This window comes from Dermacentor albipictus, chromosome 1 (genome assembly GCF_038994185.2).
Source record: "Dermacentor albipictus isolate Rhodes 1998 colony chromosome 1, USDA_Dalb.pri_finalv2, whole genome shotgun sequence".
NCBI lineage: Eukaryota > Metazoa > Arthropoda > Arachnida > Ixodida > Ixodidae > Dermacentor > Dermacentor albipictus.
The window spans coordinates 52,798,219-52,819,336 of NC_091821.1; the positions used below are offsets into that span (position 1 = coordinate 52,798,219).

Sequence of the window (21,118 nt, forward strand, 5' to 3'; positions counted from 1 at the left end):
TGAGCTCGAGGTCAATGCCTCGGACTACGCCTTTGCAGGTATCATCGGGTGGCGCCGGGTATACTGCGACCCGATACGTAGTATCTTTCATGCGAATTTGTTGCACCGTGGCGTATGCTCTTGCATTACGTTCGCTGGGGGTGCAGATGATGAAGATATTCTGAGTTACGTTGGGGCAGATGGAGTCTTCCGTGAGGTCTTGAGGAGCCAGGGCTGCCGCCATTGCCAGGGCTTGCTCAACCTGCACTGGTGTAGATTTGGCCACGTTAAGACCGTCTCGGGGTCTCACGATTATACGGAACGTGTCCCTCGGTAGCTGAGGGAGTCTCGAGGTAGCAACGAGGCGCTGGTATGCGCTGTTCGGTCCGGCGGTGCGATCGCCGTCCCTTCGTCTGCCACGAGTACTTGAACTTGCTCCTTGTGGTTGACTGGCCTTTACCTTGCGCGATTTGCGGTTATATGCCGCAATCCAGCCCGGGTCATTCGCATCTTCCGGCGATATCGTCACACCGGTGACGATTTCCATGGCGACAATGACTGACTTGCAGTGTTAGGCCTAGGCCTACCCGCCTTTGAACGACGAGGTTGAGAATTCGAATGCAGAAAATGTTGAGAAAGAATCCACCCACCGAAATAAATCCGGTATCCACGGAATCCGTGGAACTTGCTGCTTTCGTTGGTACACAATTCACTTCGATTTAGCGTGAATAACCTCGTGAAATCATTGATGATATCGGGAGCCGATGTTTGCACGTCCGCACCAGTCGGCGCCCCACTACCCTCCCTCTGCGAAAAAGAATTCGTCGTCAAAAGATATAAAAGTGGAGTGTTAAGCCTCTGATAACATAAATAAAGTTACTCGTACTAATACCCACTGTGTTCTGGAAGGCGACCTCGGGGTTTTCGTCAATACACTCTTTAAGAGAGGCTAGCTATGCATGCTGAGGTACAGAGTAAAAAAGGCCCTCCACATCAATGGAAAAGGCGTGTCCGATGTCTAGTTCTTCCTTGAAAAACTGGACCAATGAATCTGATTTGCGAACAATGAAAGGATCTCAAAATGTTAACTGTTTCAGATGTTTCAGCAAAAACATGCTAACACAGTTGCATGTTTTCACTTTCAAGACCCGTTTTCACTTACGATTGACCAGAACAGAACATTTTCTTCATGAGATTTTGCTGAAAAAGACACTTGCAATGAGTTTACAAAACATTTGTTGAGGCTGCTTGGCAAACGAGTAAGGTTAAGTTCCTTGCATTGGTGCTTGAGATCCTTCTTTGCACACGTAGCTTTTACCTTGACTGCCCTGAAGTTCTTGTGAATTGCTTGAAGAGCCTTGTCTTTGAACTTGGAGTTAGACAGGATGATGAATCCGCCCTCTTTGTCTGCCTGCAGCAACGACAAACCATTTTTACGAAAGTACGAGACAACTTTTCCAATAGGTAGATTGTCTCTTTGTGGTCTGTGTTGGGATCCAGTGTTGGAAGTTGCTGAAGAAAACATTTGGAGGTCTTTGTTCCAGCTTTGTTTGCTACTCTCCTCTTTATTGCTAGGAGCTCATGTGCTTGAACATGAGGCGCGGCACCAAACTTTGCTCCTTTCCTGAGCACTGCTGCTATGTCTTCGGGTATGGTTACCCCACCAAGTAGAACCAGGCCGTTATTTTCCTTATCTTGCGCCTTATTCTTCCTTTCAGTCGACCGAAGTATGTTGCGGACCAACCCTTGCCATGACACTTCTGTCATCCGAGCTGTGAAAGACCTGATTTGCTGCAACTTTTTGTCAGCAATCCAAGGAGGATCGCTGGAATAGCAGATGATGCGTAACCAGTCTTGGTAGATTTGTACTTGATACCAGAGCTCACAATGGAGAATCTTGCAGATGTGCTTGACATGACGCCAAGACGGGCGTACATTGCCGAAGAGGTATGACAACTCAGTCGGGATGATGCTGTTCCCTGTGTAGTAGGCATAAAATCTGTGTGGGTGAAAAAACAAGTCGATGCTGCAATGTGAACTTGAACACAAAAAAGATGGGCCCAATGTAGAAGAAATATCGCTTAGAAGAACTTTCTGTGGGCCTAGTTGGTGCATACTTGACAAATTCCTGGACAGCCACAGCCACAATTCCTGTTGCTGCATTTTCCTGGATACTTCTGTTGCATCGATCATCATGCTTTTGTTCTTTCTGCATTTGTGGGTTTCGCCTTATATATAAGCCTACTTATTTTTTTTTTCCAATAATAAACTTGTAGTGGATGTGACATTTCCTCTGTTTTTTCTTCTTTTATATTGTTCGCGTTGTACTGCCCAATTTAACTATGATTCTGTGCTGACCTGGTTATCTTTCAGTCACTCTATGTCCATGAAGTTTCTCATGTGCAATAGAAATGTGTAATATGCTGGAAAAAAATATGATCAAGAGCTGCACTTGCATGCATGAGTAACAGCATTGCTCTCTGTCTGATGAAGTATAAAAACCATTTTGCTGAGCACCACAGGAAGTTCAGGAAACTTTTCCATGGTAGCTACTTGAGTGTACCACCTACCGTCTCCTTGGTTCATATTGAGCATGTTCTCTTTATTCAGTAGTTCATTCTTAGTCCCTGTTATTTTTTTCTTTGAATAATTGGTTTCTTGCTTTTCCTTCAGTAATTGGTTTCTTGCAGAGACTAACCCCTGCGCATGAAAGAATTAGTCATGTTTGAAGTTTACTTTTTATATCATTTGTTTATTTCTGTTTGTAAAAATGAATTAACCAAACTTATAAAGCGAAAAAAGTAAATGAAAAGAAGTTAAGCTGAGGTATAACCAGATGTTTCTTACGGGCATTTCATGATGCCTTACCAGCTGTGCTACACTAGTTGTTTAATTTCAAAAGTTGTTTTCCACACACTTTGAAATTACAGATGCTGAGGCAGTTTTGAAGAACTATCCTGGGAAACTGAAGCACTTCATATTGCAGCATGCTAATAGCAGTAACATAGGGGTCTAACCACTGGCTGATTTCCACTCACATTTCACATAGATTTAGCATTTTTATGTCGGTTCAGTTTAATACTATGTTTGCGAGCATTACTTGCCCATGTTGTTTACAAAATATTCGAAGTGTGCGTTGTCCGTGCTTGGTAAAATGCCAATTGTGGTGCAACAGCATGGTGGTGCCATCTGTCACTGTTATAGTTAAATGCACCCTTCACGATAGTAATGAGAGATGGCACCTCTGTTCCATTGCAAAAAAGCAATTTTTTTAGTTCCGTCACAGCAGATGATGCGCACTTTGGCTTGAAAACTTAGTCTTAAACTGAAGCCACTGTGAAATTCCATCTCTGTACGAAATTTAAGCCAGCAGTTTTGAAGAGTCGTGTATACCTGTTGCTCTATTTATACGACACTCAGTAGATTGCATTCAGCTTTTATTACAGTTACTTTGACATTTTTATTTTAAGTTTTAACTTATCGATATAATAGCACAGGGTCCTGACAGTGTTAAGATTGTCTTCTGCACCTCAAACCTGATCAAGCATAGCTTCTTCAGTGGAAATACTGGCTTTACAGTCCAGTGGTAAGAGTGGCAGTTTCTGCAGTGTTGCTATGTGGCTCCGAGTCACACTCTCCGAGTGCCATGCCCCTGGAGAGTGTGACTGAGAGTGTGACTGAGTTGTGTTCAAATTGCATTGTGTACATGTTCGAAATAAGCTGAAGTGCATGGAACAAGTGAACATGCACATGTCATTTGTTGGCGTAACAAAATTGAGACTGTATTATATAATAAAGATTACCATTTTAAGTGCGATACTGTGTGCTCTTAGCTGAAAAATCATGCTGCGTGATTGATTGCGACTCTCATTGAGCTCAGAAAGTTGCAAATTTTGCACTTCACAATGTGTATGTGGTTGCCTTCTCTTCTTGCCCAGTTGCTGGAACGCAGAATTTTTGCACATTCCAGCATCTTGCCCACAGCCAAGCGCCTTAATTGACATTTCTCCCTACCATTATTTTTCATGCATACTTGTTCAAATATGCTGTTAGGCTAACTTATGCATTGAGGCTGTGAACAGTTCATTTTCTTAACTGATATGTGTTCTTTCCCCCCCCCCTCCCTCTCTCTCTTGCAGTGTCAGCAACCAGCATCCTCCTAGTACAAGTGCTAGAGACATGCCATGTGTATCGACGTTGCTACGAGTGTATGTTTGTGTCGGTCTACTCTAACGTGCGCATGCACGTGTGGCATTACCTCATGGGGTACTTTTTCTATTTTGGAGTGCAGCTCACCATACTGGCAAATGCGCCAAGTACATCAGGTAATGACTAAACTATTGATCTCGGCTTTCTGGCTTTGCTACCATGCTGTAGGCAGGAGTGCCCATGTACAATGATTTCAGTATCTGTAATCCCAAGCTCCTAGGCACAAGAAACTTCATGTGACCACTGACATTGAGAGACTTATGCAGTGTTGAAAGGCATGTGAGACATTCACTGTTTATTCGTAGTTCATCAGTTTACTTCTTGCGCTAAAACATATCACCATAACAAGCCATAAAATAAAATATGAGCACTGAGTGTAAGCATGGTACACCAGTTAAGTTTTCAAATAAATTTGTTCACCTTTTTGAGACGTGCATACCTGAAAATAGTGGTTTTGCTGCGACATCTTCAAGAACGAAGAATGACAGTTTAAATTTTATGAGCTTTGTTTAGAGCTTTGACTTTTCATTTATTACTAAAAAAAATTCTGCAAGTAGTTATTAGCTGTCTGAATTTATGATCTGGCATTTAGCGAAATGTACCTTTTCCTTTTACTACTCTACGTTTCAAACTTGTTCTCAAATTGCTTTCAAAAACATAGTTGTTAACCATTCAAGTTACGCAAAGAAATCACCTGAATGTCCAAATTTGTATCTTGATGTGCTACAGGTGCTCTTAGAAGTTCAAACAATGATTCAGAATTTCACTACCTCGCATGGGTCATCCTGTCAACAATAATCTTTACAAAGGAAGTCTCTGACACGGTCTTGGTTTGAGGTCATTGTCATGGTGCTTTTTCCATGCATTTTTTACTTCAACAAGCCTGGGAAAATGGAATGATTGCTTGCATAGCTCTCACAGTAACCTTCTCATTCAAAATTTCATTATGCATCTGTGTAATGCATGATGATCTGTACGGACAGATCTGCATGGATGTTGGACAGGCTTCCAACTGCTTAAATGCTTTGGCCAACTAAGATCAACAAAAAAATGTCATACGTACTGAACTGTGAAAATTACTTATCTAGAGGCTTCCAGTCTGGACACTCGAATGGTATGTGTAATTTATTTTATGTTGTCCAAATTTTAAATGCTTGGTGCAGCTAAAAGAAGAAAACTACTAAGACTCACCTCTGGTATCCAAAGCCTGTCTTCCTGCTCTGAAATGTTCTTTTGTTGCTCATGCTCCTGGACTTTCTTTAGTTCATGCAGTCTTTCTGATGAAAGTATATTCAAGTATGAAAGGACAGAAGGTATATTTAGGAAATTATTGCTAAAATACATACTGAAAAATTCTAAGTCCCACGTAGTCAGGGCTGCCTGTCAAGGCAGTCTAGTGCTAACATTGAAAGTTTCTGCAGTGTTGCTAGGTGGCTCGTGCCATGTGCCTGGAGGGTGTGACTGAGTTTGCACGCAGAAATCGCACTCAAATGCAGCCAGCCCTTTTTTTATTGCCAGTAGCTCAGCTGTAGGGAGATTTCATTGGATGTCACAACTCGATAGTGTTTAAAAACATCCTTAATGCATTGTGAACTCACAGTCATGAAGAAAATGACAAAAGCATGACATAGGTGCAGTGTGCTTGTTTTGTGTGTTAGTATACATATTTTAATGTGCTTAGTTAGCATTCTTTGCTTACTTTTGGTACTTTTGAGTCTATCTATCTATCTAGTGTATTATGCCATTGTGATTCTGTCATGATCGTTTCTTTAACTGGATATACAGTGAACGCTCACTTGAGTGAACTTTAAGGAACCCAAGGAAATACTTGGGTCCCTTGGGTCCCTTGGGTCCCTTGGGTCCTGACTTACTTCACTTAACTGAAAGTTCACTAAACTGAATATTCACTAGAATATGGAACAGCATAGGGCACAGCAGACGAGTCAAACATGCGAAATGCAATTTATGGAGTTATGTACATCACCATATACGAAATGCATATCGGTTACATTGCTGCCTATTTCATATGAAAAAAAAAAATCCCCAATTTTCATTTGCACTCATGCTCTTCAAGCAAAAGAAGTAACACAGCTGTTCAGAGAGTCTATGTTTTTGTGCCCTTCCTCTGGCACACATTGTTGCTGAGACACGAAGTCCCGCAACTTTCCAAGGCATCCTAAATCCTCGGCTAGAATTACAGTACGTGAATCTGCTTCTGCCATTGCATCTTCCTCGTTGCACTCTTCCTCAGGATGAACATTGGAAAAAATTTCCAGATCTATTAGTTCGGCACAGGTAATGAGCTCACTGTCCCTGCACATAGTCTTCAAATGAAGTGTTGCTGTCAATATCCAGCTGGTGACAGTCCTCTGTCCACATCGCAGGGTCGATCACCTCTTCGCGCTGTTCCTCCTGCTCGCTTACACCGCACAGGGGGGAAATGCCTGATTGATGCCAGCAGTTTCTAATTGTAGCCGGTGTTACTATCCACCAGGAGCCTCGGGTTCATTCAACTGAAATATTCGCTATTCAGAAATTTGTTTAACTGAAAGATTTTGCATAGAATGCATAGGAAAACTGCTGGGGATATTTTGCGTTGATACAGGCACCTGACGGAAAATTTGGCCCAAGTAACACCTGGCTAGGGTATCTGCGAGTGTCGTCCGTTACCAGCCGTGAACCCTTGGTGCTTTTGACGATGCCTGGACGCCTACGCCTCCCTTGGCCAAAGTTGCACACCCACACCTGGTCCCCGGACTGGAAACTGAGAGGCTGTGAATAACTTCGAGGTAGAGAAGGGACACAAGTATCCAAGCGTGAACGAATTTGGTAGTTCAGCAGCATCTCTGAAGGAGGCTTGCCGCATGGTAGTGGAGTACATCGATAGCCTAGCAGCACTCGTGCTAGTTTTGTTTCGAGATCGTTCACCATCGAGTGCTTGAGAAGGCCATCCTTTATTGCACGGACCGCGCTTTCTGCGAGGCCATTAGATTATGGGTGGTACGGCGCACTGCGTAGATGAGTTATGTTGTGGGCAGTCATGAACTGGGAAAACTGCTGACTTGCAAACTGAGGCCCGTCATCTGATACAACTGTTTGTGGCAAGCCAAAACGAGCGAACAATTCGCGAAGCCGTGCAATTGGGACTTCTGTAGTCGCTGACCTGATGGGAAGTGCCTCGATCCACTTAGTATGCGAGTCGACGACTATCAACAGCATGCGTCCCTCTATTGGTCCGGCATAATCAATGTGAAGCCGTGACCACTTGGTCCCCGTTTCTGGCCAGCAGATAGGAGCCTGGCGATGAGGCATTGGCTGTGCTTGTACACATGAGATGCACGAACGTGCAAGGCTTTCGATTTCACCATCCAACCCAGGCCACCAGAACAGCATCCGAGCCAATCTTTTCATCACAGATGCACCCTGGTGTGACCAATGTAGCTCATCGAGCATGGAGACTCGCGCTTTACAGGGCACGGCGATGCGATGACCCCAGTAGAGCAGGCCTTCTACACTTGACAGCTCCAGTCTTCTGCAAAAATAAGGTTGAAGGTGATTGTGACACGGTGACAAGCGTTTAGGCCATCCATTGAGTACTAAGTGCTGCACAATGCTGAGGTATTCATCTGCATTTGTCAGCGCCCGTATGGCACTCGCTGGCACGAACAAGCTGTCAAGGTTTTCTGAAGACAGCACGTATTCTGGTAAGCTGCCTAATCGACAAGCATCTCGGCACGGGCAAGCGGCTGAGTGCGCCCGCATTGGCGTTTTCTTTGCTGGCCTTGTACTCAATGCGGTATCGATGTTGGCTTAGAAACAGAGCACATCTCTGAATACGTGTCGACGCCATGGGAGGCACAAGTCGATCTTCTCGTAGAAGTCCCACTAATGGTTGGTAGTCCATGACCAATACAAACTCGCAGCCCAGCAGGTAGTCTCGAAACTTTGCTACTCCGAACACCAGTGCGAGAGCTTCCTTCTCGAGCTGAGAAGAATTCTTTTCAGCTTGTGTTAACGTGCGTGAACAGAAGGCAATGGGCTTATCCAATTTCCCAATTCAGTGCGAGATTACAGCACCTAAACCAGAAGGTGACGCATCACATTCCAAGCACACAGGTTGGTTGGGATCGAAATACGTCAGAACAGACGAACTCAGAAGTGTTTGTTTAGCCTTGAGATATGAATTTTCCTGTGCCGTTCCCCAATGCTATTTATCCTCTTTTTCAAGCAGAAGATACAATGGGGCCAACATAGTTGTGCGGCAAGAACCAGTGATAATAATTCAAAAGACCCAAAAACGAGCGCAGTTTGCTCACATTCGTAGGCCGTGGTGAGTCGCATATTGCTGCTAGGTTCTTCTCAAGCGGATGCAAGCTGTCTTTGTTGATGCGATGGCCCAGGTAGATGATGGCGTCTTTGCAAAAATGCCATTTTTTGGCCTTCAGCTTGATACCATTCTCTTGAAGCCTGCGTAAAACATACCGGAGCACTGAGCCATTACCGTCTTGACGTTCCGCTATCAATACATCATCCAAATACACCTGCACCGCTGGAACGCCGGCCAGGACCGTTTCCATGTGTCGCTGAAAAATAGCGGGAGCCAAGACAACTCCAAACAACCCCTCGTGAGTGTTTATCACGGTCAACTTCCTCGCCTCCTCATCTAAAGGGAGTTGGTTATGTGCATCCTTAAGGTCCAGTGTTGTGAAAAACGATCCCCCACGTAGCGACGCAAAAATGTCTTCAATGTTTGGTAAAGGGAACTGCTCAGTTATACAGGCAGCATTGATTGTGGTTTTGAAGTCACCGCAGATGTGAAGGAACCCATCTTACTTCAGTACTGGTACAAGTGGCACCGCCCACTTGGAATGTGCTATGGGCGATAATATGCCTTGCTCCACTAAACGGTCCAGCTCTGTTTCCATTTTTTCATGAAGAGCATAAGGGATTGACCACGCCTTGTGGAACTTCGGTTGGGTGCCTTCTCGAGTGTGGAATTTCACAGGTGGCCCCTGAATGTTTCCAAGCCCTGGCTCAAAAAGGGCAGAAAACTCGGTTCTGAGGCTGTCAGGATCTGCTGACGTCGATTCAACCATAGTGAGAAAACCGAACGGCAGAAGCGAGAATGCTTGGATTAAGTCTCTTCCGCAGAGGCTGGGACCCGAACAGCCTATAACAATCAATGTGGCAGGTACAGCCTTCCCCGCAAAATGGGCTTGAAGGTGCAGTTCCCCGACAGTGGGTAGCTTGCCCAACTACAGCTGAGTGTGTGTTTGCATTTCAATAAGCGTGGCCAACTCAGACGGTGCTTTAGATACACCTCCTGCAGAATGATAGAAAACGGTGATCCCTTGTCAAAAATCATGTTCAAGGGCACGCCACTCAAGCGGATAACTCTGCGGAACGCCTGGAGCGAACATTTCTTTTCTCGTGATCCCTGCAATGGAAAGACTGTTGAAATATCACTTTCCTCCGTTTCGCATACAGCACTCTCATAATGAACTGTGCTAGCGACGCCATCACACCTACGACCAGCTCGGAGCCCTGATTGGGAGCGGCATTTCCTTGCGAAATGACCAATCTTCGACAGCGAAAACGCTGCTCTCTTTTTGACAGTCGCTTGCTTCGCGATTGTAGTTTCAGCAGCGTGCGCAATCAGTATGGCTTTGCTTAATATGGTGAAGGTCTGATATCGGCGCGATTTTCTCGCTACACTGCACACACTGCCTCATTATCAGGTCTGGTCATGGCGCTTACTTCCAGTGTGGCTGTCTCTGCCGCTGTGGCAATCGTTTCAGCTTGGGCAAGTGTGAGCTCAGTTCTTTCAAGCAGCGTCTGCTGCGCCGCGCGATTTAGGATGCCACAGACAATGCGGTCCCGTAACATGCGGTCCAAGCTGGTGCCGAAGTTACACTTATCCGCAAGCTTGCGTAGCTCAACAACATAGTCCCAGACAGATTCGTTTACAGCCTGGTCCTTTGTAAAGAACTTGTAACTTGCAGCAACCTCATTACACTTCGATGCACAGTGGTCGTTTAGGAGGGTAAGTGCTTCCTTGTAACTCAGGCCATTTACTTTCCGGGGGGGCGCAGTGTCCAGCAAGAATGCCTACCATCTTCGTTGACAGTGTTGAAATCAAGAGCACCCTTTTCTTATCATCTGTCTTAATATCATTCGCTTGAAAGACTGCCTCCAGTCGAGTCAAGTAAATATCCCAATTATCTTGATTTTCGACGAAACTTGGGGTACCGAGGTTCGTAGCCAGGGCCATCACCGCCGACGCTTCGTAGACTCAATTACTTCCAGTACCCAGCAGCACTCTCAGCGCTACCGAGACGCCACTGTTGGTGGCAGGGGCTCCGCAGGGTGGTCACCCTCGTCGCCACTGTTGTAGCGGGTGACAGAGTGACGGAGATGGCCCAAGAGCAAACGCACAACAATGTTTATTTCAGAGACAACGAACTATACATATAGGCTGCTTGCCTATGACATAACACAAAGGAACTAATGTTTGACACGTGTTAGCACAGCACTTCATATCACTTCTAGTTTGACACGTGTTAGCACAGCGCTTCCAAGCATTTCATATCAGGGAGCAACTGGGTTTTTGCGTGACTACAACAATGCTACTTGTGAGCCAATACAAGCTTTGCCTGAAAAAAATCAAAGCACCACACATAATCAGAAATTTTCAGTGCTCATGGCTAGGGATGGGTGTCCAAACTATCAATCAGCTACTGTAGCTGAGCATAATCATGCACTAAAGTTTCTTCATTATCAAACTTTTTGTATTGTGCCATTGCATATGCAGATTTAGAGTGCTGCTGTTAGGCACCCATTCTTGGGTTGAGCATCACCGTCCCTAGGCGTAATCGCGTGAATGCACTCGTGCCACTGCTCGCACATTCGTTGTCTTCTTCCACAGCTGGCTTCAATGCCACTCGTCATGCCAGCATTCCTACACTGCACCTCGCGCTCGTGCCACTGCTCGCACCTTTGTCATCATCTTCTTTCATAGCTGGCTACCATGCCATTCATCATGCTAGCGTTCCCATCCTGCCCCTCCCGCTGCGAAGGCACTGACGACACCGGCCCACTGCCAGTCAGTGTGGTGAATTCGGTATCAAATTCTTTGCCTAAATATATCGCAAAAAGAAAACACATGTACAGTTGTGCTCAAATTTCGCATTAGGTAGTATTGTAATTGTCAGACATTTTTTTTCCTTGCAGAATCTGCTATGCCAAGGTTTTCTGTATCAGATATCTCGGCGCATCACATCATTGGCACAGTCATCTTCCTGTGGGCTTTCTGCGTGCAGTTTGACTCTCACCTTCGCATGGCTTCCTTACGGAAAGACCATAAAGGTATTTGGCACTTTATTACTAGCAGCCATTTGGATGGTAACTGAATTACATAACATAGGTACATATATTTGTTTTACTTTTTGACAGTTCACTATGATGTGCTACCACATATCACGCTATACCTGTGCCACATGGGCAAGGTTAATGCCATCAAGTGTCTAGGACCTTTAAGGAGTGCTTAAAATTTTGCATTCCGTTGTATTTTTGCTTCTTTAAGTAGCTGCCATAATTATGGTACAAAACCTCAGTTTCTCGAAAGCGCCACAGATTATTAACTGCAGCACTTCTTATACGACCTGTTCAGTGTTCACCAAGTGTAGCACAGCTTTGGATATGAAGACTATTGGCGTCATCAAAAGTGAAGGTGGTGGTCATGTGGTACCACAATGAACTCAAGAGCGCACCAGTCAGCCCAGTGCAGTGGTCGAAGGCTGTACATTCACTATGTGGCCCAAAGCTGCAAGATTGGCCCATCCTATTGTGTGTATCTCTTGGAAATGCAGGGAAATACACTCTCCCCTCTTGTCTCGTTGAGTGCAGAATGGACTTGGCTTTCAGCAGCATGGTCATAGTGTTTGTGTATGCATTAGTGTGTCAGGTACCACAAAACTGGTACATCAGGTTTCGGTGACAAGAATAGTCTCCTTTTTTCCACACCTGAAGCCACGCTGCACATGGCGTACATTTTGAGATGGTCGTGTTGAAAGGTAATGTAATCAATTATTTGGTGTGCTCTTGAGGAATTTAGGTTCCATAGCATAATTACTGGGTCGGCAACTATCCAATAAAGATGTAAACATGTGAAAAATTTTCTGTCAGTACTTCTTGAACTGCCTTAATTCTATTATAGCTGATGTTGGTGCTACACATGCATTTTTTAATTACATTAGCACTGTGTGTCTCTAACTTTCATTACGACATTAAATTTGAGCTTGCTGTTCGGTCAAAAAGACAAAAAAGAAAGACCTACAAAACGCTGATTTGCGCACAGCAAAATATGTCAAGGACGGGGGTGCTGGGTCAGGGAAGCTAAGAAACCACCACAACCAACAGGTTGGAGGGCAGGTAGGTGAATGGCCTCGAAATACATGCAGAAACAGAAATATAGGGATATTAGCAGCCATTGTACCATTCAACAACCCGGTGAATGTTGAAGAGCATGACAGTGACCAACGGAAAATTAAGAAGGCGAATGACGTGATGGGTACGAGGAGGGGGATGCGCATAAAAGGCATCAAGAGTTAAGTTGGCAGATAATTATGGACCTAAGGAGAGCATCTCGCCATTGCCCTGTCTCAGAACAACAGACGGCCATGGCCGGTCACCTAGCTGAGACTCACCTACCCCATCGTAACACGTGCTGCTTGGTGCGGAGAGCCCATCCTAACTGAACGTCTCGGCAATTTTGAGAATAGACGGGTGTCATAAGACAACGCTTCTGAACCTCTCGGAGCTACTGGCCCTTATTTTACTGCGAACTACAGATGCCATAACACAATACTCACAAAGGCTTCCAAAAAGGGAGCAGCCCTGCTTAGGACTGTCTGCCTCATCAATTCTCGAGTGTCATCAAATAAAAATATGCATCACATGATGACTACAATACCATGATCGCAAATTACTTCCAAACATATCCTCAAACAACTCAGACAGCAGGTCACCGAAAGTGAGCGAAACTTCTATCATATGACACTATCAGAGTTTTAGCACAAAGCTTCGTTCCTGTATTCTTAAATCTAGAATAATATAGCCTGCCCACAACGCCGAAAGCACGATTGAGTGATAGCCGACTTGCAAAATAGTGGCCACCATCTTCCATATGTAGCCGTGGCTGTACCACTCACTAGAAGATCTGGCTGGAAAACAATGGTGATCTCCGCTGTTACCTGGGCTGCAACAAGTCTGGCCTGCAAACAAGAAGACACGCGATAGTGCACTGTCTTGTTATTGTTTGGCCCTGTCTTTAGTGCTGTTCGTTTTTCCAAGTCATGTACCAGCTTAGCTAGATCATTAACATACATTATACAAATGCATCAATTCGTAAACAAAATTTTGGCTTTCTTTATATCATATGTTTTTAAAATAGCACAAGGATGACAGCATAATTTGATGCGAAGTGGCTGCACGCCATAGCAATGGAAAGCTTTTGTCAGAAGTTAAGCAAAGTGTTGTTTCGGCAACGCAAAAATGTACGTCCTCATTGTTAAAGCATTCTTGTCCGGGGAGTGCTAGGAGTTTGCCTTTACGTAGTGTACAACCTCCAAACACACACACGTGCATGCATGCACGCATATATCATAAGAAGCTAACAACCAAATACACCAAGGACAGCACAGGGAAAATTATTTGTGCTTATTAATTGAATTAAAGAAATGATAAATGAATGGAAATGAAAGTAAATGAGAAAACAACTGGCTGCAGGTGGGATACGAATCCACGTCTTTGCATTACGCGTGCGATGCTCTTAGAGCTACCGCAGTGCTGTTTTCCCATCTACTTTCTTAAGTATTTGTGTTTACTAGACCTAACCCTTCATGTAATGCGAAGACATGAGATTATGAGAACATATTCCAAGTGCATCCGCCTTGCATACTCCACAGCTAGAATTTGTAAATTGCAATATGGACCACAAGGTAATTAGTATTTTTTTGTTCATTGGTTGATTATGCATATTGATTTTTTAATGAGCATGAAAGAAATGCTTTATTCGGAGGTTATTTGAGGTGCCCTACAGCTTTGTAATTGATATGTTTGCGATTCAAGCAATAATTAGAAAGGTCACTAATTAAAAGCAATTAATTAATACTTCGTGATGAAGAAGTACTGGCTATAAGTACAAACGACTACAGCTACTATGCAGTCGGCACAATTTATCTAGAGCTCTTTGTTTCTTTTTGTTTAAATCTTGGTTCAAGTTAACTGGGACACCCCCGGTGTGTGTGTGTGTGTGTGTGTGTGTGTGTGTGTGTGTGTGTGTGTGTGTGTGTGTGTGTGTGTGTGTGCGTGCGTGCGTGTGTGTGTGTGTGTGTATATATATGTATATATACCGGGGGTGTCCCAGCTAACTTTTGCTGGTGTTTAAAAATATGCAAATGCCACGTAGCTAGACAGAACAAAGGAAATGTTGTTTGCCGTCGTTTGGAGATACTCAAAACAGTTTTTTTTTTTTTCATTCCACCTAAGTAGATAATCAGTCTTGATTAATTAATCAACTTCTCAAATATTATAGTTAGATGAAAAGTGTCACTGAAAAAATTGTAGAGCAACATGAAAAACTCCCGATACAGCATTCTGTTCCTCAATACATGCTACATAAAAGTTTTTCCAAGTGTGAATACACGCAAAGTGCCTCGAGTGGCCAGTTACGCAGCAATTTTGCGTGCGTTTGCAGGCTGCTTTCACGCTCGGAAAAACACTTTTATTTAGGACGTATTGAGGAACAGAAAGTTGTATCAGGAGTTTGTCATGTCGCTCTACAATTTTCTTATTGACACTTTTCATCTAATTATCTGATTAGGTGGAATGAAAAAAGTAGTTTGAGTATCTGCAAGTGATGGCAAACAACATTACCGTTGTTCTGTCCAGTTACATAGCATTTGCATATTCTTGAACTCTGACTAAAGTTAGCTGGGGGCACCCTAGAGAGAGAGAGAGAGAGAGATGTGAAGGAGTGGGAGGAGTGGTAGTTGTCGGTGGAAAACCCCCTCGAAATAAATTTCTGGCTACGCCACTAATCATAGCATCATGCACATTGCATTTAATCACTACATTGATTATATGAGGTTACTTGTGAAGAAATGTGTAAGAAAGTCTAATCAATGAAGCTGGCCACAAGAAATACCGAGGCATAAATGTGCTGCTCAAGCTGCCAACACTGCATCATTGCAAACATTGTAGGCTGGGTTTAAGAAGTCCTCTGAATTTCTTTCTTCTAGTGTTCAGCAGGCCTTGGCTTTGCACTGGTGCAAGTGAATGGAATCACAAGCTTATAAGCAGATACATCATATTCATTTACTCATTCAAACACAACAATAGGTTACTTACCTTTCAGTTTACTTTCTTACCATGTCACAATAAATGTGAAGATGTTGATGGTTTGTGAGCGAATTTCAGGCCGTTTTATAGCCTTGCATGTGCCATGGAAACAGAAAGCCCTTATTGATTTTTTGTGCCTATACACCAAACACAGGCTAGAGCTAGTGGATACCTTTTAATGTCACTGTTTATGACAGTCGCAGTTAACAGTGGGCAGATGAGGGAGGCCTCAGGCAAACATTAACAACAAGGGGTGTCAAATGTTGGCACCTGTGTGAGGCTTCCCTTGTTTACCCACTGTTGACCACTTCAACTACCTGTGAACCCTTTGAGTTGGATTTCTCATAACTGTTTTGCAAGCTGTTAATCTGGTGGACAGTGTCAATAAATGCATCAGTATCACTCAATTTTTAAATGTCTGTTCATCATAATGGAACATGCATCACATGCATTCATTATAAAACTGTTCAGAAGTTTTAATGCCAAGTGATGCAGTCACAAACCACATTAATTGGGCAGGAGCTACTGCCTGTGTCTTGGCCAAGTCACTTGACAATGGATTTTGTTTGGTTGAAGCCCAACACAGCATTTAATAATGATCATGTCAGGTTGACTATTTAGCCATCACTGTCAAGCCGCACCCCCGTAATCTCTGGTGCGCCACAAGGTACAGCACTTGGACCCCTACTTCTCATTTATTTAAATGACCTCCCAGCTAATATCTCTTCTACCGTTCATCTATTTGCAGATGACTGCATCGTATATCGCGCCATTAGAAACAGCACAGATATTAATACTCTTCAAAATGACCTCAGCCTTATTGAGTCCTTTTGCAACACATGGTTAATGTCTTCAGATATCAAGAAAACTTCATTAACCCTTTCAGGGTCCATTTTTATTGCAGATTTAAATTCTTCAGAGAGACCTGCTTCGAAAAAAATTTACAGTAATTTTTCTAGGGTGACCGTAAAGTGAGAAAAAAATATTTTCCGTTGATATATATGTACTGTTTATTCATAAATAACAACAATAAAAAAAGAAAATAAACTTATGAGAATTAAAAATTTGATGCATTGTTATATGCATAGTTCAAGGCTCAAAAAATGTGCACACGAGAATATTTCTCAAGTCTCAAATTTTCCTGCTCTTACACTAATATTTATGTCCATAGCGTAATCAAACTGCGTAGGTGAGTGCATTCAAGAAAACTGTAGTTGTGTGCCCGTCAAAAAAAACAACACATGTGACAAACTTCCACTAATCTTCATCTTATCGCTAACCAGAGATTATTAGTTTTCGCGAGTCTCAAAAAAAAAAAAAGGAAACGCATGCACGGCAACATCTTTCGTATGCGCACCCCTGTGAGCAATAAACGAGCGAGTTACAGGCGGTCACCCTTTGAGCGATTAGTAACGAGATAGCCATCAGTTTTGTGAGCACAAGAAGCCGAAGCCGCCCACGGAACAAAACTCACACTGACCACTACCCACCCGCGCACACACCAATGCGCGAGTGGTAGCACATAGACACGCTGGTGCAAACATACTAGCTCTAAAACAAACCATCCGACGAAAACCAAGAGAGGGAGGGGCGATAAAAAAATTCCCTGTATTCCCGCACAGTGGCAGCACATGCCAGGAAAGAAAAAATTAGGAAATTGGCGTGCTTTTTGAACATACAAACGGCACAGTAAATATATGGCATCGACCATTTTGGACTTGTGCACGGCGCCGTATACTTACGTCATTCACCCTGAAAGGGTTCATATTTTTCCACCGCACTGCAGGCCACATTACCAGCCAGCACAATATATTATTTCCAGCTCCACAATATCATCCACTGAATCTTATAAATATCTTAACGTTTTCAAGCAATCTTTCCTGGCCAACCTACATAACAAACATAGTTAACTTCGTGAATCGCGCTTTGGGCTTTCTTCGTAGGCACTTAAGACTCGCTCCCCCATCAGTGAAACTATTAGCTTATCTTACATTTGTTCACCCAAAGTTAAAATATGCATGTGCTGTTTGGGATCCTCATCAATCTAACCTATCTAATATTCTCTAATCAGTCCAAAATCGTGGCACTTGTTTGATTTACTCTGTGTATTCTTACCATTCCAGAGTTTCCGAGCTTAAGGCTCATGGTCACCTTACCAACCTTCAATTGCAATGTCACATATCTAGACTATGCCTTTACCACAAATTTTATAATGCTCCCTTCGAAGTTCCAGCTATCTTACCAGTTCGTCGCTTGCCCAGCCGCACAAGCCACCCTAGAGCAGTTTACCCTCCGCCAGCGCGAACTACCGCTCATCTTCACTCCTTTTTTGTGACGACCGCACAGGACTGCACCACCATGCACCACTCCAATCCACATCAATTCAAGGCAGCACTAGAATCGCACTTTCACTGTAATTAAAACCCATCCTCATGTTATACCCCAACTGGGGCCTTTGAGGTATAATAAATGAAAATGAAATAATCATAGCAGCACCAGCATCACCAACATCAGGTGTTATCATGTGGTGGTGATTTGCCAGAGGCAATTGAAAAGGTTATCAGCAGTTGGCGGGCATGTTGTATCATCTTCAGACTTGCACAGCAGCTTTCTTCATTGTGCGATCCCTACTTGCAGGCAATGTGGTCACACTGAATCACAAGATTCCCCAGGGCGGCATGTTTGCATATGTCTCCTGCCCTCACTACATGGCTGAGCTTGCAATCTACTGTGCACTCAGCCTGGTCTTAGGCCAGCCCAACACCACCTGGTGGCTCATGATGGCCTGGAACTGGTCCAACCAAGTGGCCATCTCTTTCTTCAGCCACAACTGGTATCGGCAAAATTTCCCCAGTTACCCAAAGCACAGAAAGGCAATCATACCCTTTGTGCTCTAGGATTGTGTGAGAATGTCATAGCTGTTTACTGTTCACTCTTTTAATGGTTACAGCTGTACAAATAAATTAAAAAGTGCCTCTAGAATGTTGTTCAATGTTTCAAGTAGTCAATCAAGTTCTGTGGAAATCAGCAAGGTGGGAGAAGTTTCATGGAAGTGAAAGTTAACCTCATCCATCTTCTCGTGGATGCCAGCTTTTGCTTTTATTAAAGTTTCAGTAAATGATGTCGTCATTACATCATGTGTTTTAAAGATTTTTCACATTAAACATTTACTGCTATAGCGTAGCCACAAGTTGGCTACGCACCATTTATTTCTACTGCTCAACAGCCATGTGTGTGCCCACCAGGAGTGGGCAAACAAACCTCAGAGGACCTCTGACCTATTAATATATGACATTAAGCTGTGGGTACCAACAGTGCAGAAACCATGCATTTGAATGTTGAGTACAGTGTGTTTAGTGCCTGCTGCAGGGAAGGAAATGTGTAAGCATGCTTTCAGAGTATGTAATTGTTTTCAGTAGAGTTGTGCATTTCAAGCTGCAGGTACTGTCAAGTAAAATGCTCTTATGACAAGCAAGGTGGCATCCCACATGCATCTTGTTTTATAAAGGTCACCCCCACACACACACACACACAAACACACTTTTTTGTTTTTCTTTTATCTTGGTTCTCACTTAGTGAGAAAGTTTGCTACACCTGTGTTTGTAGTTAGTGCCACTCGTCTGCCCAAAGTGGCACTTTTTATGGAATATGTAGCATATACTCACCTGTAAAGTGAACTGAATAAGTAAGGTCACCTTGAAAACACCATTCTTCGTTGCATTTACATAGGGGAGCAAGATCATGCTTTCACTTAACAGATATTTATGAGCTGGAGTTATTCTTCGTATTTGGCCAAAAACTTCTCAGAGAAGTAACATGATGCCAAACTGATTTGCTACACAGAGTAGCACACTGAACAGTGACTGTAAAAATGAAGGCATTCAAGTTGTACTGTAGCACAACCTGTTTGCAACATTCACCTAGGCGTGAAATAGCATGCAGTAGAATTAAGAGTGCAGTTCCAGCCACATTGTTGTCAGCACTACTGCCATCTTTACACCATTTGGAATGCACAACTAATTGCCTGCAATGTCCTTAAAAGGGCCCTGCAGCACCTTCCAAGAATGTGGAATGCATAACATGTTTAAGAATCTTCTTGACAAAAAAAATATTTTCGAATGCATCTTTTAAGAACAAAGTTATTGGCAATCAAACGTTGCCTCTGCCATTCCTTCAATATCTTTTAATTCCTACTGCTCTTGAAACTGTACCGAAGTGGAGCGATGCAATGTTGCTTCGCCTATCATTACACTGAGCTTTGATGTCGGCATAGCAAATAAGACCAACTTGTTACACTCTCTGATAATGAAGGCCACAGTATTGGTACAATGGTATTCTTCTCCTCCCTACCACCAGATGATGCCACTGCCTAATTTGTAATGAGGTTTCTCCATTTTCAGTACTGCCCAACATGTAAAAAAAAATCTGGCCAATAGCAGTCATGTTTGCAAAATAGTAGGTGCATGACAGTAAGCATAAAATGTAGCAAATTCAAGAGATTCAGGTAAGCAGCAGGCAGTCATTCAAGATATATTGTAGCCTCCCTACCCATGCACAGAAATAATATTTGGCTGAGGTGTTCATGACAACATGCCTAGTGACTAGATGATTTACCATAAGCTAAAAATGTTGCAAGGCCACTTTAAAGCCATTGTTCTTTTGTCAGTGGTAGCATAATACACTTCACATTTGGTGTTAGGGATAGTGATTACTTTTGCACTAATATACTGCAAGACGTCGAACATTTACTAGATACACTTAAAGCCTATGCTGGTGCTTCCACAAAACTGCTTGTATGACCACATTGCATAGGCTGCACAAAGAATGGGAGGACTTTTTGTGATTTGTTATCATAATCTCTATGCATGACTGTGTACATTTGCTAAAAGTCAGTGTATTTCTTTACACTTCTCGATAAATGTATGCCTGAACTTCTGCTGTCAAGTAAAACTTCCTTTCATACTTTGAGCTACCTCTTGAGCTCGCCTTGCTCAATCTTGACTTGGAAGTGTTTCTATTTTGTTCCTGACTTTGTGGCTGAATAAATAAATATACAAATGACCTCTGCATCCAACAGTGCTCATTTTTGGCCCTGGGAAATCTGTGTTAAAATATTGCAGTGTGTATATATTACAATAAAATTCCTTTGCAAATGTATGCCAATCTGAGGAACTGATACATCAAACATACTAAAGTGTATAAGCGACTTCTCACACTCTTAAAGTACTAAGCATATGTTTGTTGGCGGTTCTTATTGATGATACGTATATCACCAACACCCTGGTCATGCGGCCACTTCAGCACTCCCACGCAGGCGTCGTTGCTGGACAACACAATCAGCTATCACTGTCACAGCCATACATACATCTAGATGGCTTTCAATATGGAGACAATAAAATGTGATGTGAAAAGCATAAATTACAGATTGCTGGCCAAAAAAATGCGCAGTGAAGTATACGTGATAAGTATAAGTGAAGTATATTCCAGTGATCGAAGTATATGCAAAGCAACATTTATGTTATAATCATTA

The 21,118-nt window shown here is 43.2% G+C and overlaps 1 protein-coding gene across 2 annotated transcripts in view; it reads left to right on the plus strand.

The window, feature by feature from the left end:
• Positions 1-20,649, plus strand: part of LOC135899334 (polyprenal reductase) — a 36,178-nt gene extending 15,529 nt beyond the window's left edge. For both annotated transcript variants that reach the window (XM_065428568.1, XM_065428569.1), the window contains exons 3-5: positions 4,119-4,304; positions 11,419-11,553; positions 18,226-20,649. In XM_065428568.1, coding sequence (XP_065284640.1) covers positions 4,119-4,304; positions 11,419-11,553; positions 18,226-18,485 — 581 coding nt within the window. In that variant the 3' untranslated portion in view covers positions 18,486-20,649. The remainder of the gene's footprint in view (positions 1-4,118; positions 4,305-11,418; positions 11,554-18,225) is intronic.
• The last annotated feature ends 469 nt before the right edge of the window (positions 20,650-21,118 follow it).